This window comes from Strigops habroptila, chromosome 6 (assembly GCF_004027225.2).
Source record: "Strigops habroptila isolate Jane chromosome 6, bStrHab1.2.pri, whole genome shotgun sequence".
NCBI lineage: Eukaryota > Metazoa > Chordata > Aves > Psittaciformes > Psittacidae > Strigops > Strigops habroptila.
Genome location: NC_044282.2, coordinates 3145129 through 3171799, shown reverse-complemented (window position 1 = coordinate 3171799; position 26671 = coordinate 3145129). Strand labels below are relative to the sequence as shown.

Below are 26671 nucleotides of genomic sequence, written 5' to 3'. Positions count from 1 at the left end.
CATGTACCATACAGTGCTCTACAAACATTACTTTGCAAACATTATGTAGGTGGGCCTCACAACATCTCTGTGAAGTAATTAAACACAGAAACCTCACACTGCAAACACGGAAAGGGAGGCTCAGAACTTGGCTTTCTTGACAGGCTTACAGGGAGAAGCAGTCTCACAGTATTTCAGTTTCAGGCATTGCTTATTACTTCTTTATCATAGCAGTTGTGAGGACTGTGCTAATCCGTGGGGTTTGATTTGATTCACAGCAGTATAATCTTCAGGTGGGCTTGGTCTCACTCAGTTTGTGATTGTGGGCTGCTTTTAATCTGCAGAGAGAAACAGAGACTTGTAGGGTGCTCCATTTCATCCTTAAATGGACCCCTGAAGTATGTACTGCAAACAGAACTGCCACTGACTAATAAAGCAAGACTGCAGCAACTACTCAGCTGCAGACACCTACGGCTGGGTGAGACGAACCCCGCCCTCCGGCTGTACCGATGCTAAAAAATAAAGTAGTGCTAGAAAAAGTCCTATGATTCGTCAAATATATCATTATACCATTAGCAATAACTGGGTACAGTTTTGGCCAGGGCTGACTAGGACTTTTCTGAAGAATTCATGGTGCAATTTGAGGAGTTCACACTGGCCAGAAGCATTTTGGTGGCAGCCACTGTTTCGAAGGCTAACAGAATTTAATATGATGGGTATGAACTGTTCTGTGCCAGCTAGCCTTGAAGAACAGTCCCTGATACCTTTAACCTGCTAACACAGAAAAAACCTTTATGTCTAACTGGAAAGTGCAGAAAATAATGATGTTTTACTAAAATCTGTGCAAAGAACAATTTTCTTGATGACACTGGCTCTGATGAAAACACTGATTAGCTCCTAGAAACTGATGTAAAAAGACTATATAACATAGAATTATTTGTAATTATGAGAGGTTTGAAAGTACTTTTCACAGATCATGAATTTATATTCCTGGTTCGGGTCCTTATTCGAAATTCTCTTCAAAGGCTGATTTGATCTGATCTGCTGCTTCTCCACTGCTGCCGTATTGCAGAGCTGGCGCTATCAATCACTTGTTTTGCTCTTCAGAATATGGTTACACATCATGAACTGAAGAACTGAGGCTGTAGCTTGTTCATGTGTTCATGCATAAATTTGCACTTGTTCGTGTATATCCTGTATGCTGTGCAAAACATTTTCATTTCATTTCAAATGAGGTATAATGAGGTTTGAAAATGTATTAACCCTTTCTGATTTGGAAGGAGGTCAACATATCTGGTAACTTAATGAAAGCAGAGTCCATTGATGTGGACTGGTCAATGAGAAGTGCTTCTTCAAAGGCTTGCTGATGCTCTCTCTTCTCTGGAAGTAAAGCAGCTTTCTTGTGATGTTGCATGGGATAAAGAGTGTTTCTGGGAGACTTTTTGAAAATATCAGTGTTTTGGTATGCGGGCTATTGGTGTTCTTTTAGTTTTCTCTGCAGGAGGTGAGGTAAGGTAGTTTGTTTCTTTTTGCTAAGTGACAGGTATCAGGTCCTCCATATGTCAGATGTAAGATTCTGGTTGCCAGGATTCAAAACTATGGTTAGACAAAATTTTCAAAGATGTTTAGAAACAGCTTTAGAGGTATATTTTTTGTGACTACTGCACTGTGCCTGATCTAGCTGCAGAGGGTTAAGAGCTTTTTAATAACTGCTCTTGAGTTTTCACTGTGTCCCGTGTTTTTGGTAAAGATTGTTGGAGAACCTCCTAACAGAACACTTTCACCATTACCTATTCTAATGGGTTTTCAAGCAGCCCTTGCACACTCCTGATTTTCCCTTTAAAAATACTGTATTAATCCTTTATGTAGCTGGCTGGTGGGTGGAGACACTCATGTCCTGGACACTTGTGGTGAAGGTCAACAGAGTAGACAAGGTTGTGATATTTTGTGTTTGTTTTGTGAAAATGTTCAGGAACAAAATTGTAAAATATTTATTTTATGTATTGTTTCAAGTATTATGCAAAACCAATAAAAGTAAGTTGAAAGAAAACATCAGCATTTCTGATTTTAAATATCAAAGGACAGGAAATTCTCCATCCTTGATTTCCCATTGGGATTATAGCGATTTACTGTTTTGAAATTCCCTGCTCTAGTGTGATATAGCGTGTAAAGGATAAGCAGGATGACATTGAATTTCAGCTTTGTTTGGTTCCAGTCAGACCCTTCATAGTTATCACACCATTGTAAGGTGACATCCGTAAGCTTCCAAAGATATCACAGCCTAAACACTTTTTGATACTGGATTAACATCCTTTCCATGGGAAAGACGCAGTTTTAATCTTTTTCCAGGCTTCTGTGTTATTACAATAGGCTTTTTTAATCCCTTCTATATGGTCTACAGATAAAAATAAATGTGTTATCAAGCAATGTCAAATCTCTATGTTGAGAAGGGAGGTGAACTTAGAACAGAGCTTTCTCTCAAAAAGAAATGTAACTGCAGGAAAACCAATATACTTCAAAATACTAACCAGGCTGGCTGATGTCATATTTAAAAGATGCTGTTGTTAGTGAGCAGCACCAAAGCAATTCAGTAGCAGCTAAACAGCTAATGTCTACTAGGGGTGAATAAGCAGCCTTGAATGAGGGATTATGTCATCACAGTAATTTCCAGAATGCTACTGATATATGATGGCTTTGATTTTTGGTGGACATTCAGTGATGAACAGGGCCTGTTATGTAGCTTGTATGTGGTTAAAAAAATAGAAGACAGTGGTTTTAGTCAATGATGGTGGCTTAGGAGCTAGGCGTAGAAAGGAAAGCTGCCTTTCTACTCTTCCTAAAGGCAGTCTTGAGTCTCGCTTGGGATCTGGGTTGGTGGTTGCCACCTGATTTCTCTGCATATAGGGGATGCTGAGTGTTGTCCACATCAGTTGCCAGGGCAATTACTGTCTGTGGAAGCTGGAATTTCTAAGCAACACTAGCCCAGTGTCAGTAGACCTCCTAGTTCAGATGGAACATGATTTCCAGTCGCTAAAGAGGGCTGTCTGTCATCTGTAAATTGATTTAGCAGTGGCTGGAAACTGAGCTACTCCAGGAGCCAACTTCTTACATTACAGGGGTTATATTTCTGGCAAACTATAATTACTTTTTTCATTTATAGATTCTAATTCAGCAATGGATGTTTCCCAATGTACTAAGGAAGGAGGCACCAGTCAGTTGTGAAATACCACACTGAACACAAGAAAAACATTGAAAAACCCACACGATAACTTTGTTATCCAGCTCTTGGATTACTGTATATCCAGATGGGATGATTAATCTTACTTAGAGATTTTTTAACTTGAGGAATTTTTGTTTGGTGATTGCTTTCAAAATTGGAATCTCTTTGCTTTCAGTTTTATGATTTTTTACCAAGTCTGATTATTCTGAAACAGACATTTCATTAGGATAAACCCTTCTGTGTTCCTCCTTCCAAGGAAGTCCTGAGAAGGCAGTATTCATCTCTATCCTCATTCACATTTTTGTACAAATCCAATTAGATTCATGTAAGATGAATGTGACAATAGTAAAAACAGAGTAGACCATCTGATATGCAGAGCTGGCAATGCTCGCACTCCTCTTCAGATGTGTCCTCACAGTTCCTGTTCAAGTCAGTGTGTGATGCTGATACATTCAGAGGCTTCCCGATGGGGAGGGAGAAGTGGGTGTGATTCTTCTAGTGAAGGAATCACTGTTGTACCAGCCAAGGTCTTTACTCCCTCCACAGATCAGAGACAAACGGAGACTCTCATATGCTCACCAATGCATTACCTGTATATGCTGGATTTACTTACATACAGGCTCATAAGGAAAAACCAAATGGTCAACAAACGCAAGGCTGATTTAATAACTCTGCTTTTAAGCTACCGAGGTGCCTTTTGGAAATAAAATTTTCACAGTGTTTCTGATCTAATGTGACACCTGTTTTCAAAATATCACCCCTCAAAGCTGATTTTTTGGCTTAAGTTGCCCAGTTTACATTATGAGGCGAGAGTGCTCATCAGTCTGCACTATTAGTTCCTGTATTTACTCATCCATTACTCAACACGATAAATGTAGTCATACTGTTAATGTAAGAAATAGTACACAGAATTAAAGGCAACTGGAATGTTACTCCTTGCTCTTTCAGTGGGTTGGCAACCTTTAGCAAGTTTCTGTAATCAGCCCTTTCCTTCATTTCCCATGTTTACAGTATCTAACTGTAAAACGTAGCCTGGCTCAAGGGCAATGTTAAATAATATTGTAAAAAATAACTGACATAAAAATGGAAAGAACTGAAAAAAAAGGGAAAAAAAAATCACAGAGACATCAAATGTTTTCCACATGCAGAGACCTGTTTGTTACAAACTCATTGCATTGTTTATATTGGTCTCAGCATGAAATCTGCTACATTCACTTCAGTCAGTAATTCAGCATTGCCTTGCCAGCTCTCAAATAGCAGAAATGTATCTGTGTCCATAATACAGATGTGTCTGAGCAACATGAGTTTAGATCCAAATGCAAATTTGATGTTTTCATATAAACAGGGGGTACTTCAAAACCTCTTTAATTGGAATTCTGCACATTTCCACTGAAAAACTTGTTTGCACTGAACAACATTTTCATCTGGGTTATTAATTAGGATCATGTGGCATAAAATGAAGAGTACCTTTCAGTTTTAAGATAAAGTCAGCCAAGATAATTAGTTATAACTTCATTATTTATATATTATGTAAATTCTGTTTCAAAAGATTTTTTTTAAATGCTAGGAAATGAAGTTTAAGCAAAGTTTCCAATTGCTGCTGTAAAAATCTCTACTGTTCTTTCTTTGTAAAATGATATGGATGTAGCACTTGTAATATGTGTTGTTTTAGCAGTCACATGGCTCAGGTATACTGCAATATATGGAAAACTATTACTTATTTGCAAAGAATAACAAGTGCCATATGTAAATACTACAGCCACCATAATAATGCATTAATGATTTTAAAAGAGAATTTTAATAAGGGATACTTTCAGATTCTGACAAGGAAAGTGTTTCTGCTCCTTTCTCTCAACTGCTGCACTGCACTTCTAAATACACCGCTACTTCCCACATAGTATAATTCACTCAGCAATCTTTACTCCCAGCAAATTATAACTGTACTTTTATACTTCATTATAAGCATTATATGTTATACACAAAGGTATATTACAAAATAAAGTGGGAAAACTGGAAACATGATTTTCCCTACTGCTTTATTATTTCTTTAAAGCTAAGAGGAAATAACAGGATTTACCAATAGCTTCAGAAAAGTTGTTCTGTTTACTGTGAAGAAAATGGCACGTTTTCCTTTAGTTGTTTGTGAGCCTCACAACTATACTGTGCTATTCACCTTGTACTCTTCCCAAGTGGTCAATTAGTCCTCACGACTATGACCAAAGCAGTATTAATTCTTTCACAAAAATGCAATGAATCTAGAGTTGTTAAACAGTCCATGCTGGCTTCCCTCTATAACCAAATGTGGATAACCCCAATGCCCTGGCATGACCATTCACGATTCCCTCATTTCTGCTCACCTGCCAGCCACCTTCCATCACGTGGCAATGGGGAGAACATTTCTTCTGCTGTGCAAATCCAGCCTCTAACTTGCAGGATTAGCACTGATTTTAGGGTCCAAATGTACAGCAGATGTTTATGCTTAGAGTCAGCTAAATCCTTCTTGCTGTAATTGATGGAGTTAGACATCCAGGCTTTCTCTGTAATCAGGTGGGCTAAATCATTCTCTAGAAATTTCCATCTGTCTTCTTTTATGAACTTTTATGAACTTTCTTTTATGAAAAATCTAGAGGTCAGTTCCCTCAAGTGGGATTCAAAGAATTCTGCCACAGTTTTAAATATGATGTAGATGTTAATTGTTTGGGAGTTTTACAAAACAGATGTTCCTCCAAAACAGAGACTTAATTTAAAGACATAACTATGTAAGACATTCAGCTTCTTAGCAATAGTCTGAAAATATACAGGGAGAATGATTATTCTTGAAGCCTATCGTGAAACTGGGAATTCAAGAAAAAATTTGAAAAGCAATAGATCTTAGGAGTTTTTCATTTCCACCTTTTGCATAAACACATAATAGCCACACTTAAATAGCACAAGACAAAACCCAACACATCCAAAAATAAAATATTTTTAAGAGAAAATTCTACATGTACACCCAGTTATCCTGTGGGGGGGACCAGGTAAAGAACAAACTATATATGGCAGATACTAGTCATATTACTTAATACTCCTACTGCAACAAATTCAGACGTATGGTGATAAGATTGGTAACAGACACTGAATAGAAATGATGCCATGCGGTTTAGTCAGAATCAAATTGGTTAACACTAAAACTCAAAAGCATTGTCTGGTTTTGTACAGACGAGTAGGGGATATATGATAGAAACTGCACCAGTAATATATTCACTGTGTTGACTTTGGCAGCTAAGAGTGGAAGATATGAGCAAAACCAGGCCAAAAGGTAATGTAAGATTATTCCCATGACAACAAGAGGTTAACAGGTTAACATTTTTTTCTTCTACAGATGAAGTACAGTTCTCAGTTTCAGCAATATCTACTTGAACAGGGAGTAGCAGGAGACACAGCCTTGCCTTTTTTGCAAAGTACTTGAGTTTTACTACATACAACAGGAGGACATGTCTCTTCAAGAGAATTTATCTTCAGAAGGTAAATCCAGATGAAGGGAGGGAATCACATTCAACCAAATCCTTTTCTAACCTTCATTTAGTTCTCATAAATAGTAGGTGGTGTCTCTTCTTACCAATGCCTGGAAGAATAGTAGCTATTTCCTTTTTCTTGTTTCTGTTACAAAGCAAGCTGGTGTAGTACAGAGGCATTCCATGAAATTTGCACCCTGCTTTTTACTAAATATTATCTTTCTTATATAAATATGCTTAACTGTATGTCATAGTTATTTAAAGTGTGAGGTATATGATCTTTTTTCTTCTGCAAAATACATTTCTTCATAATCAAGTCTAAAATACTTCCATGTTCCTTAATGATGAAAAAAAACCCCAAGAAAATGAAGCATGGCAGGTAAAGTGCCTGTAGTAGTGTAACTTAAGAAGTCTTTTAACCTCTGATATGCTCAGGATCTTATTTGGAATACGCATGAAGTGAACTCTATATCATTCCAGACTTGTTTGAATACCTGTTCACAAAACAGGATTATGACAGTTGTGGACAGCTATGATGGCTTTATTTTCTCTAGACTGGTAATTGATGGCTTAAGAAGACTGAGTGCAGACCTAAGGGACATTTTGTTCCCATGGAATCTTTTTGCTGTTTTTTATTCCAGTTGTTTCTGCAGTCTAAAATAAGCCTCTTTAGAATGAAATGCTTTTACAATTTCCGTATGGGGAATCAAGATGCACATCTTGATTGGCCTTGGGATGGCCTTGGGCCTGCAAGAGAAGAAGGAAGCTGCCTGGGCAATTTATTCCTTGTGTAAAATCCTATGATGAGTTTTACTAGAAGTAAAAGAAACATTTGCAGGAGCTTTGTCCTTTTCTTTTAGCTTCTCAAGGATAGGCACAGATGTAGTCTTGGCTAAGAGAATATAACCAGAATCTGTTGAGAAGTGAGAGAAAAGAGCAGCTTTGCGCAGCACTTGCCAACACTACACCTGTTTTGAAATGATGCTTTCACACATTAAAAAAAAAAAAAAATGGGGGGGGGGGGGGGCTCTAAAAGAAAGTCTCTGCGTCTGGGAATTATTTTCAAGGAGAAAAATCAGTCTTTCTAACATTGCTCCAAAAGACTGCAACCTTGGAAACTGCATCTAATACGTCCAAAAAATATGGATTTCACTGTATCTGAAATACACTCATGGTGATTATTGCAGTAGCATCTAAATGCTTCCTGACGATAATGGAAGTTGTATGGCTCTAGATATGTTATTAATCCCACTTCAAAAGTTGACAAAAAGGTATGTTAGTATCGATGACACTGTCTCTTGATGCAGAACATGCTCTTCCCCGATGTCTAACATGACAATTTTTGAAATGCAAATTTTTCCTGTCAAAACAACACTTGCAGTTTTTCAGTTCCATATGTTCTGCATGGAGAAACGTGATGTATGTTGGTTGTACTTGAAGTTATGAAAGTCATTTTTGCAGTGCTAAGGTTACTTAGCTTTTCGGTTAGATTTCTGTTTCTAAACTGCACTAATATAAGCAGTTCTAATTGACAGTTATGGCTATAGAAGCACGTGCTAACAGGCTAAAATACCACTATAGATGCCCATTTTTACAGTATGTGTTTGGTAACATGCTGGACAGATGTCCACAAAATTTTGTATCAGGCCATTGGTACAGAACAATCAAAGATACTGCTTATATGTTAAGATTGCTCAGAGTGATAAGAGTTTAAAAAGAAGTACAAGGCAGGAGAGCTCTAAGAAGGATAACCAAAATCAAATTTGGGAGTAAAGCTGTAAGTGGTAAGGGATAAACTCAGGAGATATAGTCTGAAGTGAGGATTTCATGTTGTGACGCATTGAAATCATCTACACAGCTAATGAAAACAAGGTCTGAGGCCATTCTTTGGTTGTATCCTCTTTACACAGCGGTTGGGCACAGGTTTCCTTAGGGCATCATGTGATGACACAGTGTTGCAGAAAGAATTTTATTCTTACAAAGTTTTATTTGACGAGTCCTTCATGGGTGGCAGACATCAAACACAAAGTTATCTTAGGGGAAGAGCAATGAGAGAAAGAGAATCAGAAAAGAGAAATGTAAAAGCTCACTTTTAATAGGATGACCAATTCTGCAGTCATTTCGTAGCTATCCATGGCACCTTACTACCTTCAGACCCAAGCAGCATATGGTGCACAAGTGAGGAACTGCCTTCTGCCTCTGAGTGCTCTATTTTTGCTTCTGCAGAGGCTGTCTGTTTGACCAGACCTTCCATATGTATGTTTTGAGGTTTGTTTAATGACTTCTAACTGTCTCCTACCTGATTTGTTGGTTCAGTCTTAGTTCTGTTACCTAAGTCTGCATCTATGCCAGAAGGTGAGTGAGAGCGGTAGACTCATGAACACATTACCTGGTTGTTGGTATGCTTTTGGCATAGGTTGTTCTAACCAACTCCCATTCCTTAAAAATAAAGTCTTGGAAAAGATAAAATAGGACTGCCTTGGCGTGTGCCAATGTTTTAGGGAACCAAGAACACCCAGCTCTTGAGAAGCAGATGGCCACCGGTGCTTGGCACTGCTCAGAAAGGGACACAGTCGTACTAGGTAGGAGGAACTCAATGCCTGTGTCTGCTCACTGGCACTCAGTCTTCTTGTCCTTCCTGAGATGGTGCTTTTGTATGCAGTGTATGGTATGCAGTAGGCACACACAAATAAGCAGGTGCCAAAATTCATCCCACGTTCTGAACAGCCTGAGGACACTCTTCAGGAGATTCGTTCTCCTGCAGACCTTTGATTTTCTTCTTGAGTGGTGTGCCAGTCAGTACTTCTGAGGTTTTGACCATTTCTTTGATCCAGTAGATCAGTGGGAAATATGTAAGAAAAACATTTGGTTGAAGTTGAGGCCTAAATTTTCACAAACTAATCCTACATTTCCCTCCCATTAGATATTTCAATACAAAGTAAAAGTTAAAATGTCAGTGACCGTGGAAAGAAGCTAGGAGAAAAGCTCTGCAACTCAGAGGAGGAGGAAATAAAATTAGATGGTCCAGAAAATGTTTAAATACAGAGAACTTTGATGTTTCACATCAGAGCAAAAATAGAGAGTCAACAAATTTGCCTTTTCCTTAGCATTGATACTTTCCTTCCATCTTCCCTCCCACTTAAAACTGCTTTTGTGGTGGGAGGATCCATTACGTAATCTACAGATGGTTTACATTCTTTAAAATATAAACTAGAAAATGAACTGTAATACAGATTCATCCCAGTGGGGTGAAAAATTAATCTGCTCTTTAATATTTCTCGGATAGTGGCACCCCCTCAGAATATGCCTACAAATTGTGCCTTGCTGTTAATGTAAGCTCAACTGTGACTTATTGCTTATGAAAACCTAACATTTTCATTGCTTAGTAATTCTAGATTTGGCTCACAGTGCCCATGTTACAAACACTTAAAAGTAGGGATGCCATGTTGAAACACTGACAGATTCTCGGGGGGGTCAGGGCTACTGGCGCCTCCCTAATGAAGTCACACACTGTTAAACTTTTTTTCCCTTAACTGAAGAAGAAAACAAAGCAGTTAAACTGCTATATCCATTTTCCAGCAACGTTAATGCATTTCAAACCACTCTTAACCATAGTAAATCACAGGTTTGTAAGAAAATGAACTGCCTAAAGGTTCACCTCGGGCTACTTAGCCCACAAACAAGTTGCTGACTACTGGCAACAATGGTTGGTTGGGAATTATTGCTCAATTTAGTTGTAATTACTTATTTTGATGTGTCTTCTGTTCAGAGTAGCTGAGGGTCTACAACCTGGTAAATTCCAGAATGAAATTCATTGCCAATGTGCTGCTGGAGACTGACACTGACAGTGTTGAAAGGTTATTTGGGCAACGTGTTTTAAATTCCTGGAGGGAAGAGAAACCTCTTTCACTGGGAAAGCGTGGAAAGGGAGGAACTCTTGAAACAAGCCTGCCCAGACATAGCTATCCGACTGCAGAAAACCATCCAGATAGTAACAGAACCTGAATTCTCAGTTTCAGTATGCCTCAATGCTGACACTAAATAAGAAAGCTGGACACTTTACCCATGAAATATGGTACAGGTGCAATATATTAGTTGCAGTGTAATAGCAGTAACTTGCAGAGCAGCAAATGTACCATTCTGGCTGCTAATAGTATTTTAAAGGCAATTGTCAGTATGCTGTGATTATGCCACATTTATAAATGGGTGGGCATACACACAATACATACCAATTCAAGGTAAGCATATTTTTCTGCTGCCCAATTTAGAGGAGCACTTAGCTTGCCAAATGTAAGTCTAAATTTTCAGATAAGATTTTATCTATAATCATTATGGGGACTGTTAATAGGGCCCAGAGAGGTAATATATAAACAATCACAGTTTTTATAGATCTTGAGCAATGTCATTAGCTGAAAGATTCTAGTTGCATTTGCTACCAATGGGAATGTTTATATATGCAATTCTCAAGTTATATTTATTATACACATATTTTCACATAAGAAAGGCTAAGTAAAGTTCTTAAAGAACTCAGAGTTGGCAATTCAAGGCCATATGAATAGGGTGAGCTTTTTGCAATTGTTCACTCCAGAGAAAATTGTTCAAATGTTGGACTGTTAAATTTAAAATAAGGCGTGGTATAGAGAAAAGAAACTTTTGTCTCTAAACAAATAAAAACAATGGCTTTATTTCCTTCACTAAGGTTAACAAAGACCACGGATAAAGATTCAGCAAAATTCAAAAGTATTTGACATTTAAGTGCATCTCAAGATTACACAGGGTATTGGTAGGGAACTTCCTTGTTTTACATAAACATTGATTTAATCACTAACAGATATTATTACTAGGCTTTTATTTTGGGGGAGGTGCTTGTGAAAAGGCTACCACTAGGACAGATTACATATGTCTGTCTGCTCTGGTAGTTCCTGTACTTTTCTTTTGTCCCTGTCAAGAGAGGAGAGACAAAACTGGAAATACCACACATGTAAGAAGGCATTGGAAATCCTGCGGTTCCTACTCTGATATTTCATCAGCAATGGGAGGAATCCACCTTAAATCTCCTCTCAGACAGCCTGAAGATGAAGAGCATGTGGCCTGACTCCTTGTAAAATATTGCCCTTAATTTTCAGCTACTTATATGAGTGGCCAGTTGTTTTTGTAAAATATTGCTAAGACTTATGAAGTAGCATTGCTTTTCACATTAACAGACTTTACATCTATAAATCCTCAGGCAATTAGAATGATGCTTTATTTTAGATACCAGAGGACTTTATTGAAGTACTTTTTAAAGGTGATGGAGAAAGGAACATAATAGGAAAACAGATTTATGAATAGCAATAGCATTTTTTTGCCTCTGAGGTAATTTGGGGTTTTTTCATAGAAGCTGTTCACTCTGCCTTAAGTTCTTTTAATCAGTTGTGTCTGTGAGTATATCTTTTAAGTCTGATTTCTAAAGGAATGAGAAATTATATGCAGTACTCTGAAGAAAAAAAAAAAAAAGGAAAGAAAAGAAAAGAAAAGAAAAAACTTACCAAACAATGTTACGTAAAATCCACTTCTTTCTACTATTGATAAGAGCAAAACATATTAACTTCAAGTTACTTTAAAAAAAGAAATCAGCTGGATTCTTAAAAAATATTTGCCATGCAATAAATGTGCAATTAACACATCTCTTCTATGTGGAGGTATAATAATCTCTGGCACCTCCTACAAAAAGAAAATTATCCTATCTTTATTGTCATATTTGGCTGATCGTGTGCATCAAGTATCTCACTGATTATTGCGATTTTGGAAGAGACATGTGTTAAATACAATACTTGGGAAATACAGAACAGAGTGAAGAACCCTATCAGTGTGGTTCCTATTCCAGTAAACTTTTAACTGACTAAAACTTTTGAAAAGCCAGCTTTTCAAAACTTGGTTGTCTCCAGCTTAAAAAGGCCAAAATTGTGCATGTTCAAATTTCATGCCAGAAAAACTGTTATTATATTTTTAAAGTACTTAGACTCTAAAATTATTATAATAGTTAAATGTTAATTATATGCATTTAATAAATAGAAAATTAACATGCCACTTATTGCAATTCTCATGACAAACACTTTCAGATCTTGACTTGCTAAATTTTATCATAGGTAAAAATTTAGCCCTATTTATTTCAATTACTCGATTTCCATCTCTCTTCTTAAAGCATGTAAAGCTTTCATTTACCATACAAATAGAAGTTGAATAGAATTATTTCAAAACCAGCTTTTTCATAGGCAAGTTTTCTCCACAACATAAAAACAAAAACCAAAACCCCCAACAACTAAGAGCATATTCTGTTCAGGGTGTATACATACCCTGTTTATTGCTACATGTCTCAAATCCTCAAATGCAGGTGCTGTGAGCCCAAGCATGCTGGAAATGGAAACCCAACCTATGAATGATCACGTAATACTGGAGAAGTAATATGAGATGCATTACTGCATTAGTACAACTGACTAGGGTAGATTTTCCATCCGTTCTCTGCATGAACTTTTTTTCTGCCAGTTGTGCCCTACTTTTCTGCAGTTTTACTTCTACCCTTTTGGCACAGACCTCCTTGCAGAAGACTTCCTATTTTCCTGTGTACTTCTCATAGGATCTTGCAAAGACATCATCTTGCCTGAGAGCACCCTCCTCCATCAGAGTCTGGTGCCTGTGTAGTATAGTATTTCCCTTTTCCGACAGGTGGTACTGGGCTATCATAGCCAACCAGGCTGGCTTCAAGCTCTCCAATTCACTTATCTCATCAAAGGAACTGAGTTCATGTCACATTTCTTCTGGATATCATCTCCTTTCATCCCTATTCTCTAGCAGCAACTCTCTCAGCCTTTTCTTTTTGTTTTTTTAAGCTCTGCTTTCAGTTGCTCTGTGATTCAGCCTCTTTTTCCATGAGGGACTTATAAGTCCCATTCTAGTTTACTACATTTCAGCTTGTGTAACAGACTTAGTATCATGGCATATATCTGATCTCAAAAAAAGAGAGTTGAGAGTAAATAATTTATTATTTTCTAATACAAATACAAATACAAATACAAATACTTTCTCACACACGTCATGAATTGCAGGCTGCAATCCTATGTGGAAATACATCTATATTACTGAAAACATTATTAACTAAAAGTAATTATACTTTCCTCTTCTCCAGAAGGAGAAAAAAAACCCCCAGTCTAGTCCAGAATTCAGTGATTCAAGACATATGAAGATATAATGAAGATTTGGAAGGGTGAATTTTACTTGCATTTACCCACTTTTTTGTTAAATTTGACTACTTCCAAACACAGCAGTGGCTTAAGATTTCAACAACAAATCCTCTCTCACTTCAGGGGCAGTGAATGCCAGTGGTATTATTTTCAGCAGGCTGTGAACTCGACAGCCCAATATATAGGGCTACATATAGCAAAGCCAGTCCTACCAGTGCTGTAGTAGTCTTAATCATGAAGCCCAAACTGAGATTTAAAATATCCCAAAATCAGGGATCATTTAGATCCAAGAATATGATTTATCATATTTTTAGAGAGTGGAATTTTGGAACCTTAATGAGCTTCAAATGTAAGTGAGGACTATGAATCCAACCTCATCATAGATTTCAAGAAATGAAGTTCAGAGGCAATTCTCCTGTGCGTTCATTTCTCTTCCTGACTGGATAATATATTTGGTCTTTATGGCTCACCATTGATACCCTTACTTCTCTAAAATGGGAACAGAGAACTTCTTTCTATCTTCTTCCAGACCTGACTCCGATGGATACGTCTAGTGCTGCTTATAAGCAGCAGCTTCTAGAGGCTGTTTAGTCAGTCTTTAAAAGAGATGTCATATTTCTCTCCTCTCAGCTTCCCCAACAGACATATAGGGTGATCTTCATGTGTGCAATAGGTCTCAGATGTACAGCAGAGATGCCCAGGGCTATTCTTCCTTCTCTCTCTGCTTTCTGACTGGTTGAAATTATAAAGTGGAATAACTAACATCTTATATCAAATTCCTATCCCTGGTCTCTGATGGATCCACTACTGACTCTGTAGCCAATTTAGAAACTTTCAGAAGTGAACAAGCAGCTGGTTTGGGAATAATTTGGAAATGGACTGGGACTGGAGAAACTCTTGGCCTCATCTCTCAGTACCAGCCCCAATATACAAGCAGGTGGAACAAACCCAAACCAGAAAAGGAAGTAAGCTGGGCCAGGAAAAGGACACGAGAAACTTAACCAACCCTGGCAGGAATTCATAGCAGTGGTGGCAAAGTCTCAGTTTAATCCTAAAGATTAAATCCTGAAGTCATTCCTTTCTTCTCATTCATGGAAAACATTTCTAACAGCAAAAATGCTCACACAACACTATTTTTTGAATGAGCAAAATGATTCCCTGCTGCATATCTGTGCCACTTTATACACCCAGAATCCAACTAAGTCTTTTCCAGATGCTCTGAGCAGTTTGGTAACAGCTTATTTTTCATCCCATTGATTTGTATGCATGAGCTTCTACTGACATCAGAAATAAATTGCTACAGAAGCTTTTTCTGCTGGTATTTCTAGCTGCAGTGGTAGTAGTGAAAAATCTCCTAGGCTGACTGTTGCAGCATGATTTTCAGCCAGTTCTGTGGGTTGCAGGAGTTAAGGGAGTTAAGGCTATGACGTTGTATACAGTTATCTGAATCTTACTTGCAAAATTTTCATCATAATGGATCCTGTGGGATGTCAGCAGACTCTGGGCAACATTAGCCATTTTCTGAGTTTCATAACACTAGGACTGGTGAATATCGTCAGATATTGTAGGACATTGCTTGCCAGCCTGAAGTGTGATGTTTATATAAATATGTCTGGAAAATACAATAACTCTGAGGGACAAATAAAAAATAACCAAAGGTTTTCAAAGAGCAGCATAAATTCAGGGGTGAGGTGGGAGGTGAATTTTTATGTGCTTTCTTACATCTGTGTTTGTCTAAGTGTACCCATGGTCATGAAGAAGAAGCTGGGAGATTTCTGTGAAAAGATGTCAATATCTTAATATTCTTCCTAGAAGAATAAATGGCAAATTTCTGTGTCTCCTGACACAGAACAGCATTCGTAAAATTACCTTCAAAATGCTGGGTGTTGTTTTTCTTTTGCAATCTTTCAGGAGGACGTGCTCCCACCTAGGAAGTTTAATACAGGTGTCTGATTGCTCCTTTTAGACATACGGGTATATGAAAGACTCTGTGTGGGAGATGGGCTTCTGTTTGTTTGTTTATGTTTATTTTGGTGTGAGGGAGGAGAAGGCTATTTGAAAAACAGTGAGTTGCAAATGTGCTGCTCATTTATGAAACTGTGTTTCATATTCTTTGAAGCTATGGGGTTTTTTACTTACCTGGTTCTTTGTAGGTTTTAATATTTGCTGCAAATGTCACTTTCATTAACAAAAAAAAAAGAAAAAAGAGAGAAAAAGACAGTACGAGCCATTTGATCTTACATACAAGAGAAAGCCATAAGGTGCTGAAAAAAGGAAACTACATAAGAAAAGGAGAGAAAGGAAAAGAAGGGAAATGGATAGCGCTTAGTGTTTTTTCCAGATTTGAACCACTGTGCTTTTATTCCCATTTTGTCATAGATTCCAAACCTATAAATATATAGATAAGGAAGTATAGACCACTTTTAGCTGTAAGATATGAGGCTATCCTTAAGCCCCTATCAAGAGCTTTGTGTGTAGTGATGCAAAACTGAATCTTTTCTGTAGCATCTGAAGCAACCACTACTGAAGGGATCTGTACACTGACTTTAATCGGAGCTGGATCAGACCCATGAGCCACACTAATTAGGTTTCTCCTGGCATCTAAACTGACATGCCTGTCTGCATAAAGGCCTCAAAAATGATGTCTTGTCTTTGAAAACAACCAAACATTTCTGAATTCTAATCCTGCCTCTAACGATGTTCCTTCACTGGGTTTGTATAGGGACAGAACATTAGCCCTGATATCTGTACATGTCAATATTATTTTTCATTCACAAAACATCTTAGCATACAGACATAAATCACTTGCACCTTAAAAAAAACAATTTTACTCATAGGTGTTATGGAGAGTTCAAGTTTTGTGTAATGACAGCTTTCTTTAATGAATATTTAAGAGTTGTGGGGTTTTTTTAAATAAGTTCATTTCACAGAAATACAAATTCTTGGATTAGCATAGCTGTCTGTTTTGTTTTCAACTGGATCATTACACAGATCCTGTTTAGGGTGCAGCTAAACAAGTGTACTGTGACAACTAAATCAGTGTACTGGAGAGGGCTGCGATGTCTACCAGCGCTAAATGAGGCCTCATTAGCCTCATGTTATACAGCTCTCTGGGTCTATATAACTGGATATAATTGGGTACAACTGTATAATTGGGTCTGTATAACTGAGTCTGGTGGTAACGGACAGTAATATGGACCAGGCAGTAGTTTAAGCCAAACATATAAAAGTAATAGGTGTTACCTTGAGTTTTTCTTGAAGATCCTGGAATACAGTGTTGACCCATCCTTGCACATTAGCATTGCCCATTCTTCCTCATACTTTGGCTACTTGAAAATCTTTTGATTTTGATGTGTTTAGAATGTGTCTTTGAACATCTCTAGTTCCAAAACATAATCAGAGGTATCAGAGGACAAGGACAGAGATAATGTCACAGAGTTCTTTTAACTAAATATATCCTTTTTTTTTCTTTCAGAGGTGCGGAGAAATCTCATTTGATAGTCCTGACCAGAATGCCAAATGTGTTCGCATGCTAGGTAAGGGTGAGTCTTTTCTCCTTTTGATGTAAGAAGTGTGTGGAAGTACGTTTAATTGGGGATTCACTCTCAAAAATACATGATAATGGATGTGATGATTGACATAGTTCATCCACATGTAGTCCTCGTCAATATGTTCTTTATGGTGAATTGTCTATTATTGAAATAAAACACATATATATTCCAGAGGTATCCATCCACATAGATGAAAATATGGCTGTACCAACACCATAATTGTAACCTCTGATGTATTCAAGTCCAGAACTCATATCCGAAAGCTGAAAATCTATACTTTGGAAGAGAGTATTAATTCCACAAATACGTTTCAAAAGCGTCTAGGTCAGCCCTTCAGCTGCATCCATCAGCAAAATTTCAATCACTGTGATTTTACAGATTTGTGCTGGTGTAGCACTCTGCCCATAGTTTATAAAATTAATATTATGTAGAAGTGTCTGTTCTTTGAAAACAATAGAGGAATGTTCTGCTATGTTTCATTAATTTCTGTGACCAATTTTATTGCATTTTCTTGTTTCATCTACAGTGGCAGTACTGAAACATTAATAGCATGACTAGTATCACAGTGAAAGACAAGGAGTAAGTGTCTACAAACCTAAAAGATGATGTTTAATCAGAAAAAAAATGAAATCATAAAACACTTGCAGGATTTGGCTTTAAATTCTGAGAACCTTTCACCCGCCAGCGTTGAGATAAATGTATGCTGTAAATTAGACCACTGCATCTAATAACATGAAGATTGAAATAGTCACAATTTTAAAAACTGCAATTGGCAATGTCTAGGAACTTAATTCCCATCTGGGTGCATAGCTGTGTTTTGTAATAACAGATTATGTGGTTTGTTGTTTATATTCATTAAATCCTATTGTCACAATAGACTATAATTTCTGCAGAGGAAATCTGTCATGCTTATAGTGCACAGATCCCAACAGATGAACTGACACAATGGGCCGTAATGATCTGTTACATCAATGATCCATGGTTAGAGGTTCTTAATGGAACAAGCTGACAGAAAAGATACACTTGTGATCCTTTATCATGCCAATTATAATCTACAGCTTAAATACCATTGAGATTGTAATACTCTAGTTCTAAGGAAGTTATACCCATGCAAATGTTATTATCCATTAGGAGCTAAAAGGCGGGATGAGAGAGGGGTGAACAAAAAAATTACCTGATGATTTAAGTCTTCTGCATGGATTGGTTCATCACTTGGTTTGGCATTCTTATAACACAGTCCAAAATTGTGAGTTTGACATCATCCTTTACACAAAAGATTCTTTAGGAACAGTGAGCAGAACAAGATTTTATTTCCATTACATATATTCTTATCTATGTCTCGTAGTATATGCATGTGCAAGAATGAGAAGATATGCTTGTGCTCTGTAAGAAAATGGCTAGGAATGTAAAAATGATTCCAAGGGGACATGCCAGAGGTGTGAGTAGCTCTCAGAGGTTACATCTCTTGTATTTAAAAACATTTCACCTGCTATTATTGTTCTTCAGTGTCTCTAACTAATTAAGGACTGTACTGTCATATATAATAAAGGATATTACATTTCACCTCAAGGTATCCCAAATTACGAACAGAGCTGAATGCAAAGGCATATCGCACAACTGGCTCTGTAAGAGTTATGGAAAGTGGAAACTTGCATGATATGATTGCTCTGAGGGACAGCCACTGGAGTCAAACGCCACGGTCTTGATTTAACATAGAAATGTGTGTGGTTCTGGCAGTGCTGTAAAGCCAGATGGTGCCCATTCTGGTACCTCTCCTTTCATACTGAACTCTGTACAGAAGAGCAGGAACCAGAAATCATGCAAGCTAAAAGATCTAAGACTTTGTGCTGAATGCATCATGTAGTGTCCAATTTCAGATTTTACAAGGGAATTCAATTTCCAAGGGAACGAAACACAACGTTTGTCATTGATCAGTGCAAAGCTGACATTATAACAGCTGTGTCTGTAAGTAGTGAACAAAGTAAAACGTGCCTTCAGAGAGGGACATCTTTCTTGACTGCATGGTCTTTAAAATATGCTGAAACAGTCATGCTGTCATCTATTGTAACAGTGACACAGTGCTGACAGAAATCTAGAGGGCAAGTCCCAGCAACTGCAAGGGGATAATTACTTAGCAAGGAAAAAAACACAGGAGTCTGAAGCACTGGCTGTATTTCTTCAGGGATCTTTGACATAAGACCAGTCCATGCTTGGAACTGTACAGCAGTACTCTAAAGTGGCAACAGCTGAGTTGGGATTTTTTTGGGGGTTTTTTTTCAGAAATGGTCTGTATCTGGGTAATGTTACTGGTTCTGAGTGAGCTTCAGATTTAAAGGATTTTAGGAATAATGCTAGCCTTGCTACTCTAAGTCCACTTTCCTTGAGGTAACATAGATTATGTGGATGAGATTCTTTTTCTGTAAAGTTGAGGAAGAGAGATTTGCAGTAAAAATTTTACTCTGTTCCTATTTTCCTGCTAGAAAACAAGAAATAATGGATAACAAAATGCCTAAACACTTAAAATGGCTATAATAAAAGTAGGTAACTTTTCCACGGACTGACTAGATATCACTTACTCTAAGGTTAAGAGCAAAAGAATCAGTTTAATGCCTCATCTTTCAGCATTTGAGTGATGGATATTTACAATCCAAGCGTAAAAAATAACTTGAACAACTAAATTAAAAGGTCACTTAGCAGTGCTTCCTGAGGATATAATAGATAATGTGCCCTACCCAGGATATGCTTACCATGAGTGTAATTACATGCACTAAGATTCTTACAGAAAATTATGTTCTCCCTCTTATTCTTTATATTGTGCTTGTTTCCTTACACCTTGGTATGTTATACTAGCTAAAGCAACATGACTTTTGTAACTGTCACAGAAGAAAGTCAGTCCGTGGCCCACCTTAGCCTTTTGAAGACCAGTCTTGAGAACCTAAATCTATGAAGAATTTCTTGAGCCTGGCATTTGCTAAAGCTTTAAACATCCTTGCACATTCATTGTCCTTTGAAAAATGGCAAGAGGAGTGCATTCTCACTTCTTAGGAACAGGAAGAATAAATTTCTAAGTACAATGAGAAGGTGAAGTACTATAGTAACGCAGGTCATGAAAATACCACACTTGATAAACGTGTGTTGTCAGACGTTTCCCTGGAATCTCTGAGTCTCTCTGGAGGCACTTCCAGTGCAAGGTAGAAAGGCTGCACTATTCTGCTTAGCCTGGATCAGTTATCAAGTTAGTGAGGGCACTCAACCGTGGCAAAATTGCTAGATAATGCTGAACTGGATGTCAAAAAGCTTTTGCTTTATGCTACATTCTGGAAGTTAGAACCCTGGGCTCCTCATGCCCTTTACTTATAATGATTGACTTAAAAATCAATAGTTAGCACAGAAATTGAGCTTATAGCAAGGTACTCACAATGGTTATTAGTCCAGATATTCATATTATGAACGGCAGAAGGGAATTATCTTTCTCCCTAAAGCACCCACTGCTATTTTCAATAGCACAACCTGTGGTTAATTTTCCCATGTGTAGACAGACATATTCTGGACTCAGACATGACACAATGTGGTATCATGCAGAGATAATTGGGTTAGTTTGCTGTGAAAATTGCTGGTTGGAGGCCTAAGCTAATTAACTCTGCTGGGAAGAATTGCATACTAGCTTGGAAGAGCCCAAAGTTGAGGCAAATTAACCAGTTCTCAGATCTTAACTAGCTCATCCAAAGCTAACTCAGTAACCTTTGCATGGCAGAGCACCGAGTTTTATGAATTTATCCTGGAAAGAGTAACATTCCCTTATAAGGCTCTAGGATTATTACAGAAGGAAAAAGGTCTGTCAACTAGAAGAGAAACTTCAGTGTATAAATAACAGTTCATACAGAATAGATATGTTTATCAATATATATTATAATTACACAGCGTATCATATTTGCTGTATAGAAATTAGGCAGCTGCACTCATCGTAACACAAAATTAAATGATCCCACTAGTTTTAATCTGTTCAACTTTACTGATGACAGTGAAGTAAGTGGGATGGATGATAAAAGCAAATTATCTAGTTCGTTACTTTAGTAACCAGTCTTCTACCACTGGATTTGGTCTTTACTCCTTACTGAAACACTGGGTAGATTTTGAAGAAGTCACATCTCTTGCTGGCCAACTCTGCTGTCTGTACAGATTCTTCCAGGGGAAATGTGAATTGCTCTCCTTAAGGAGCTAGTTAGTAAGATGAAAACACAAACCTTCCAGACGCCCCATGGCAAATCACTGAGATGCTTTCTTTTCATTATTGTAAATGCCATGCAGACAGGAATAATGTGGGTGAGTTTTGTTTCCCTTTTGGTGTAGACTTAATCCCTGTGAAAGCAGACAGATGAATCCTTGTTTGGAATAAAAGTAGTTTCCTCACAAATAGCCACTTAAAATTAATCCAAGAAAAAAAGCAATCAAAAAAAAAAAAAAAAAAAAAAAAGGAGGGTAGGGGCGTCCACCACTTTTTTTATTCCCCAGACTACTGGAACATAACTTTGTAGCTTTGAGGCAAAAAACTCTTTCATATTCCAGGACAGATAGGTGCCTACGTCACTCACCCCCACAAAAAAAGCTGCTTTGTGGCATACTTCCACCGTTTATTACCTATGGAGAGTTATGGTTAAAGGAATCGGCATTTAGCCATGAAATGAGTTTCGTGGATGCAGCTTCAGTCTTGGTGGCTCTTTGCCCACAGCAGAAAACCACCACACATTTGAACAGAGTTGGCAGCTGCAGCTTAAAAGAGAGAGACATTACTGGAATAACAACTGTGTTGAAAGCCAGGACTGAGGGATACTGGCAAGGCTCTGGCTGGCTGGCCTCTGCCTTACATAACTGTTGAGCTCACCTTCACTGGAGGCAGGGGGAGAGGGGAGAGAGAATCTATTAAAATTTACTTTGAGAAACTTAATCAGTTAAGTAATCATATAACTAACTGGGAAAAATAAATATTGAAGAATGGTTAAAAATGTCAGTTTGCCCTGCAGTGGAGCAAGAAAAAGAAATGAGGCAGTTAGTCGAATGGTTCTGCACTGGTCAAGCTTTGCAAAGCTTTCTAGAGCCCTCACTGACATCACCTGAAATGTGACCCTGTATCTCTTGCACACACAAAACTTCTACTGAAACTGATAGGCATGTATGAGCAATGGTGTTCTAAATAGCCAAATATATGGACTATTTATAGCCCAGTCATTCGAAGACTTACACGTGCACTTGACCTTATGCACACTAAGTATTCTGTCTGTGCAAATGACATGAAAATAAGCACATGAAATCATCTTTGTAAAATTAAGCAACATGTTTATGGAGAAAAGGACTAAAATCTACAGTAACTACCCAGAAATCTACACTCATCACTTTGCTGCCCATCAGGATTACTCAGAACTTCATAGCAGTAGGAGGGGGGAGGCTTAGGATGTCTGCTACAAAAAGATAGGCTTCTATTCCATGCGTAGCTTGCAACACAGGACGAAGGGAAGCAGGTTTTTTTCCACTATAAGGCAATGGTGTGAATGCATACAGAAAGATAAACACTATGTCTCTTTTTGATATCTTGTTAATGTAGATAAATTCAAATCTAAACATATAAGCTCACGCTAGAAGCTTTTCACTTATATTTCTTACTGTAACTGCCAAAGAAAGTCTCTCTAGCAACAATTTATTCTGATGAGAACAGTATGATGTAGACAAGATTTCGGCAACTGTATTGAGTAGACAAAAGGTAGATATTTCCAAATAAATTCTAATAGGTTTTCCTTTTTTTTTTCTAAAATAACATTCATGTGTATTAACACAATATAAAAATCAGACTTAACTCCTGATATTGCAACTGTGCTTATAATCACATTAAAAATGTGGTATCTCCATGACCTTACCACCATCAAAATAGAGGCTTATTGCTCCTTTGCATCACTTAAGACCTCCTCCCCTAGTTGACTGTCTCTTCCTGAAACACAATACTTTCTAAATCTCACCTGTTTTCTCCGAGAATGCTCATGATTCACCATAGTGGTATAAAGAAGGCTAAAGACGCATTGCATCGCTGCATGCTTTATTTGGAAGGCCCCAGTTGAGATGCCAGGCTGCCTACATTTATTTGAGTGTAACTTGGAGACAGAAAGTGGAAAACCGGTGGGCACGAGGCTGCAACAGAGACTCCTTTGTCAAGGAGTTTACAGCGTACACATGCCGTCATTGTGCCACTTCATCACTGTGTTACAATTTCATGCTAAACAAGTAGGAATTCTTTGGTTTTACTATCATGAGGTTTGTACCCCAAACCACAAAGAATGTACATATCAAATCCATCTTCTAGTTTCATGACTAATTAATTCAGTTAAGAAACTATAAAAAAATACAAAATAAATTGAAAATTCTGATGCCTTTAGTGTATTTTAAAAAGCAGTTCCCTAATGCCATCTTATTGTAGTAATTTTGATTTAATTACTATTTTAGGTAATTATATAGCCTGGTAGCTGAGTGACAGTGACCACCTGTTTATCCAGTTCTGTCCTGTAAATCAGGTCAGACTGAAACCACTTGTCTAGCAGTGTTCTGTCTTTCAGAAGGGTGCAGAAGGAGACAGAAATTTGCCTTGCATTTTGAGTAGGCATAGAAAACACTTACCTAAATGTAATTTCTGGTTGCTTTTTTCTTATCACTTAAACATTAATTTGAACCATATATTGTGTTATCCTATGTGTGAGCTTGGTGCAGGAAAGAAATGGGGGTGTCAGGGGACTTGGAGGGAATGCAATAATGAGAATTTGAAACCATCTATATGATGTAAACACACCATGATAGCTTTCTGTAGAAGAGAGAGTTAATGTGTCACCCACAATTACAAAAGCCATTCATTGGGACCACAGGATCCAGTTTATATACCAAAGCTCAAGAGATTATTAAAAAAATCCTTCTCTCCCCAACTAAAAATATCCCACACCCCTGACTCTTCAGTTTCTCTTTCTATCAACAAGGCTTTTTGACTTGGCTGAGAATCTCACCGCATATCACATTTAGAAAAAGCACAGATTTTTAAGTCCTATCTGGCAGTTGCACTCAAAACATGGCTACAAATACTAGCAAATTTAATGCAGTGGAAGGCCAAGTACCTCCCTTTTTGTCCAAAGCATACTGCAGACAGAAGGATTGCATTCTGCTGCCCGTTTATGTAATAATCTGATGAAAGTTTAAACATTGAATTCTGGGCTTTCATCACCCTTAAGCAGTTAAAACCCACAGCACCCACTTTTTTCTTACCAACCAGAATAAAGGCAATACAGGTTGGAGTTGGGTGCTCTCCGTTCCACTAGGATCTCATACCTTATTTCATGGTATTGGTCACATGACTTGTTGCTGATCCCCTGTTGGAAAAAAGATTTCAAGTGCCCATCCAGGCACTTCCTCATGCTTCCTCACAGCTGGATTTTAACTTGTGCCTAACCTTGTGCCTAAACATGGACTGCATTCACATAACTTCCCATCTTCTTTGTCCAAACCGTTATGAGTGGGATGTGTTCACCCAAAGTACTTGCTGTACAGAAAACTGCTGTGACTAACCATGCTGCTATAATAACATTCTTTCAAAAATGGGAAGGGTGGAAAGGAGCAATTATTAGATCTATTAATTGGACCAAATTGGAGAAGAAAAGACTTAGCCACAGTTTTACAGCCAGCCATCCCTTCTTGATAGCGTAAGTATACTAAAATCTCTAGACTTAAGATTTTAAAAGTTAGATTTCAATTATTCAAATTTATATTCTGTGGTTTGAGCTCGTCTCTGGGAATTAATCTTTGTTTCTTTAATTATTACATCGTGATACCTTGCAATTTCACAGCCTATGCAATTTCCTATAGATTACTATGTAGCTACTCAGTAAGAGTGATTTATGTCTGAGAAAGGCATGGAATTCATATGCTTTCAAGCACTCAGTTCCCAGATGTAAATGTTCATAAACTTCTCAGCTTAAGAAACCATTTTCCTGTATTCTTATATTCTTCTTATATTCCTATCTTTTTCTATACTCTTCTATATTCTGTGTTGTAAAGGATGTGTCAAAGGATTGTTACCATTTTCTGGAGCTAAAAAAGTTTGCTGTTCTGAAATGTTGGTTATAATTTTACCTTCAGTATAAAAAAGAAAACCCCACAAAATCAAGCATCTGCTGTTCTTTGGCCTTGCTAGCTGGGTAGCTAGCTTTCCTTGATGGCTTCAGCTTTCTTTTTTCTTTTTTCTTTTTTTTTTTTTTTATGAATTATAATTTCTAATGACAATCTGTTGGCTTCTTGTACATCTCATGCTTCTTAAGGCACTAAGTTGATCTCTTAGATCATCCCTTCATCATCAAACTACTTAACCATGTATTTACATGTTCTCACTGAAGCCAAAATACGCGTAGGCTGAAAGATGTTCCTGTGCCAGGGTCAGTCACAGTGTCTAGCACAGTGCACACTCAAGCCCTGATCTTATCCAAATACTTGAGGCTCTGGGCTTATGAAATCACGGAGTGTGACTATGAATATTGGTAGTAAATGACAGGAACTCAACCTGGCAACAAGAAACAGAATTTCTGAATCTCAAATAGCCATTTCAAGATATTACTGTATTTCTTACAGAAAAGTTCAAAGTGTGCTTCTACTGAATTTCCCTTATAGGCATTCCTCTCACTCTGCAGATGAAATAATACTGAAGATAGCTGGGATGCAATTCATCTGACAGAATGTCTGTAAACATCTGTAAAAAAAAAAATTTTTTTAAATTCACAGCCATCATCTCATCTTCCCTTTTGTAGCTGAAAAGAATGAGAAAAAGGTACTTCCTTCAGACTCAGCTCATTGCAAAATAGATATCTAAAACTGATCTGAGGAACTCTACTCAGAGACTGCTTGTTTCTGCCCATTCACTACTAAAAAAGCTGAAGTGTGGATGCGAGCAGTTGGAGGTGTTTAATCCCGCTTCTGGAGCACAGACATTGTGTTTTTCACAGTGTTCAAAGTTTTAAGCTTTAGGGATAATAGAAAACCCAGGTAATCAACCTCATCTGTAAGCTATTTTATTGTTTTTAATATAAGTGCCATTTTTAAGTTTTCAGCATATTTGTATTAGTGTAGATAGCAAATTGTATTCATTATTTGAATTCTTTTCCTTGCTGCCTTTGCGAATTCTTAATTTTT

The 26671-nt window shown here is 37.6% G+C and overlaps 1 protein-coding gene across 1 annotated transcript in view; it reads left to right on the top strand.

The window, feature by feature from the left end:
• PDE7B (phosphodiesterase 7B) overlaps nt 1-26671 on the top strand; it is a gene marked incomplete at its 3' end in the record, with an annotated part of 163219 nt that overhangs the window by 41793 nt on the left and 94755 nt on the right. The window contains exon 3 of the mRNA XM_030490277.1: nt 17389-17449. Within this exon, the coding sequence (XP_030346137.1) occupies nt 17389-17449 (61 nt within the window). The remainder of the gene's footprint in view (nt 1-17388; nt 17450-26671) is intronic.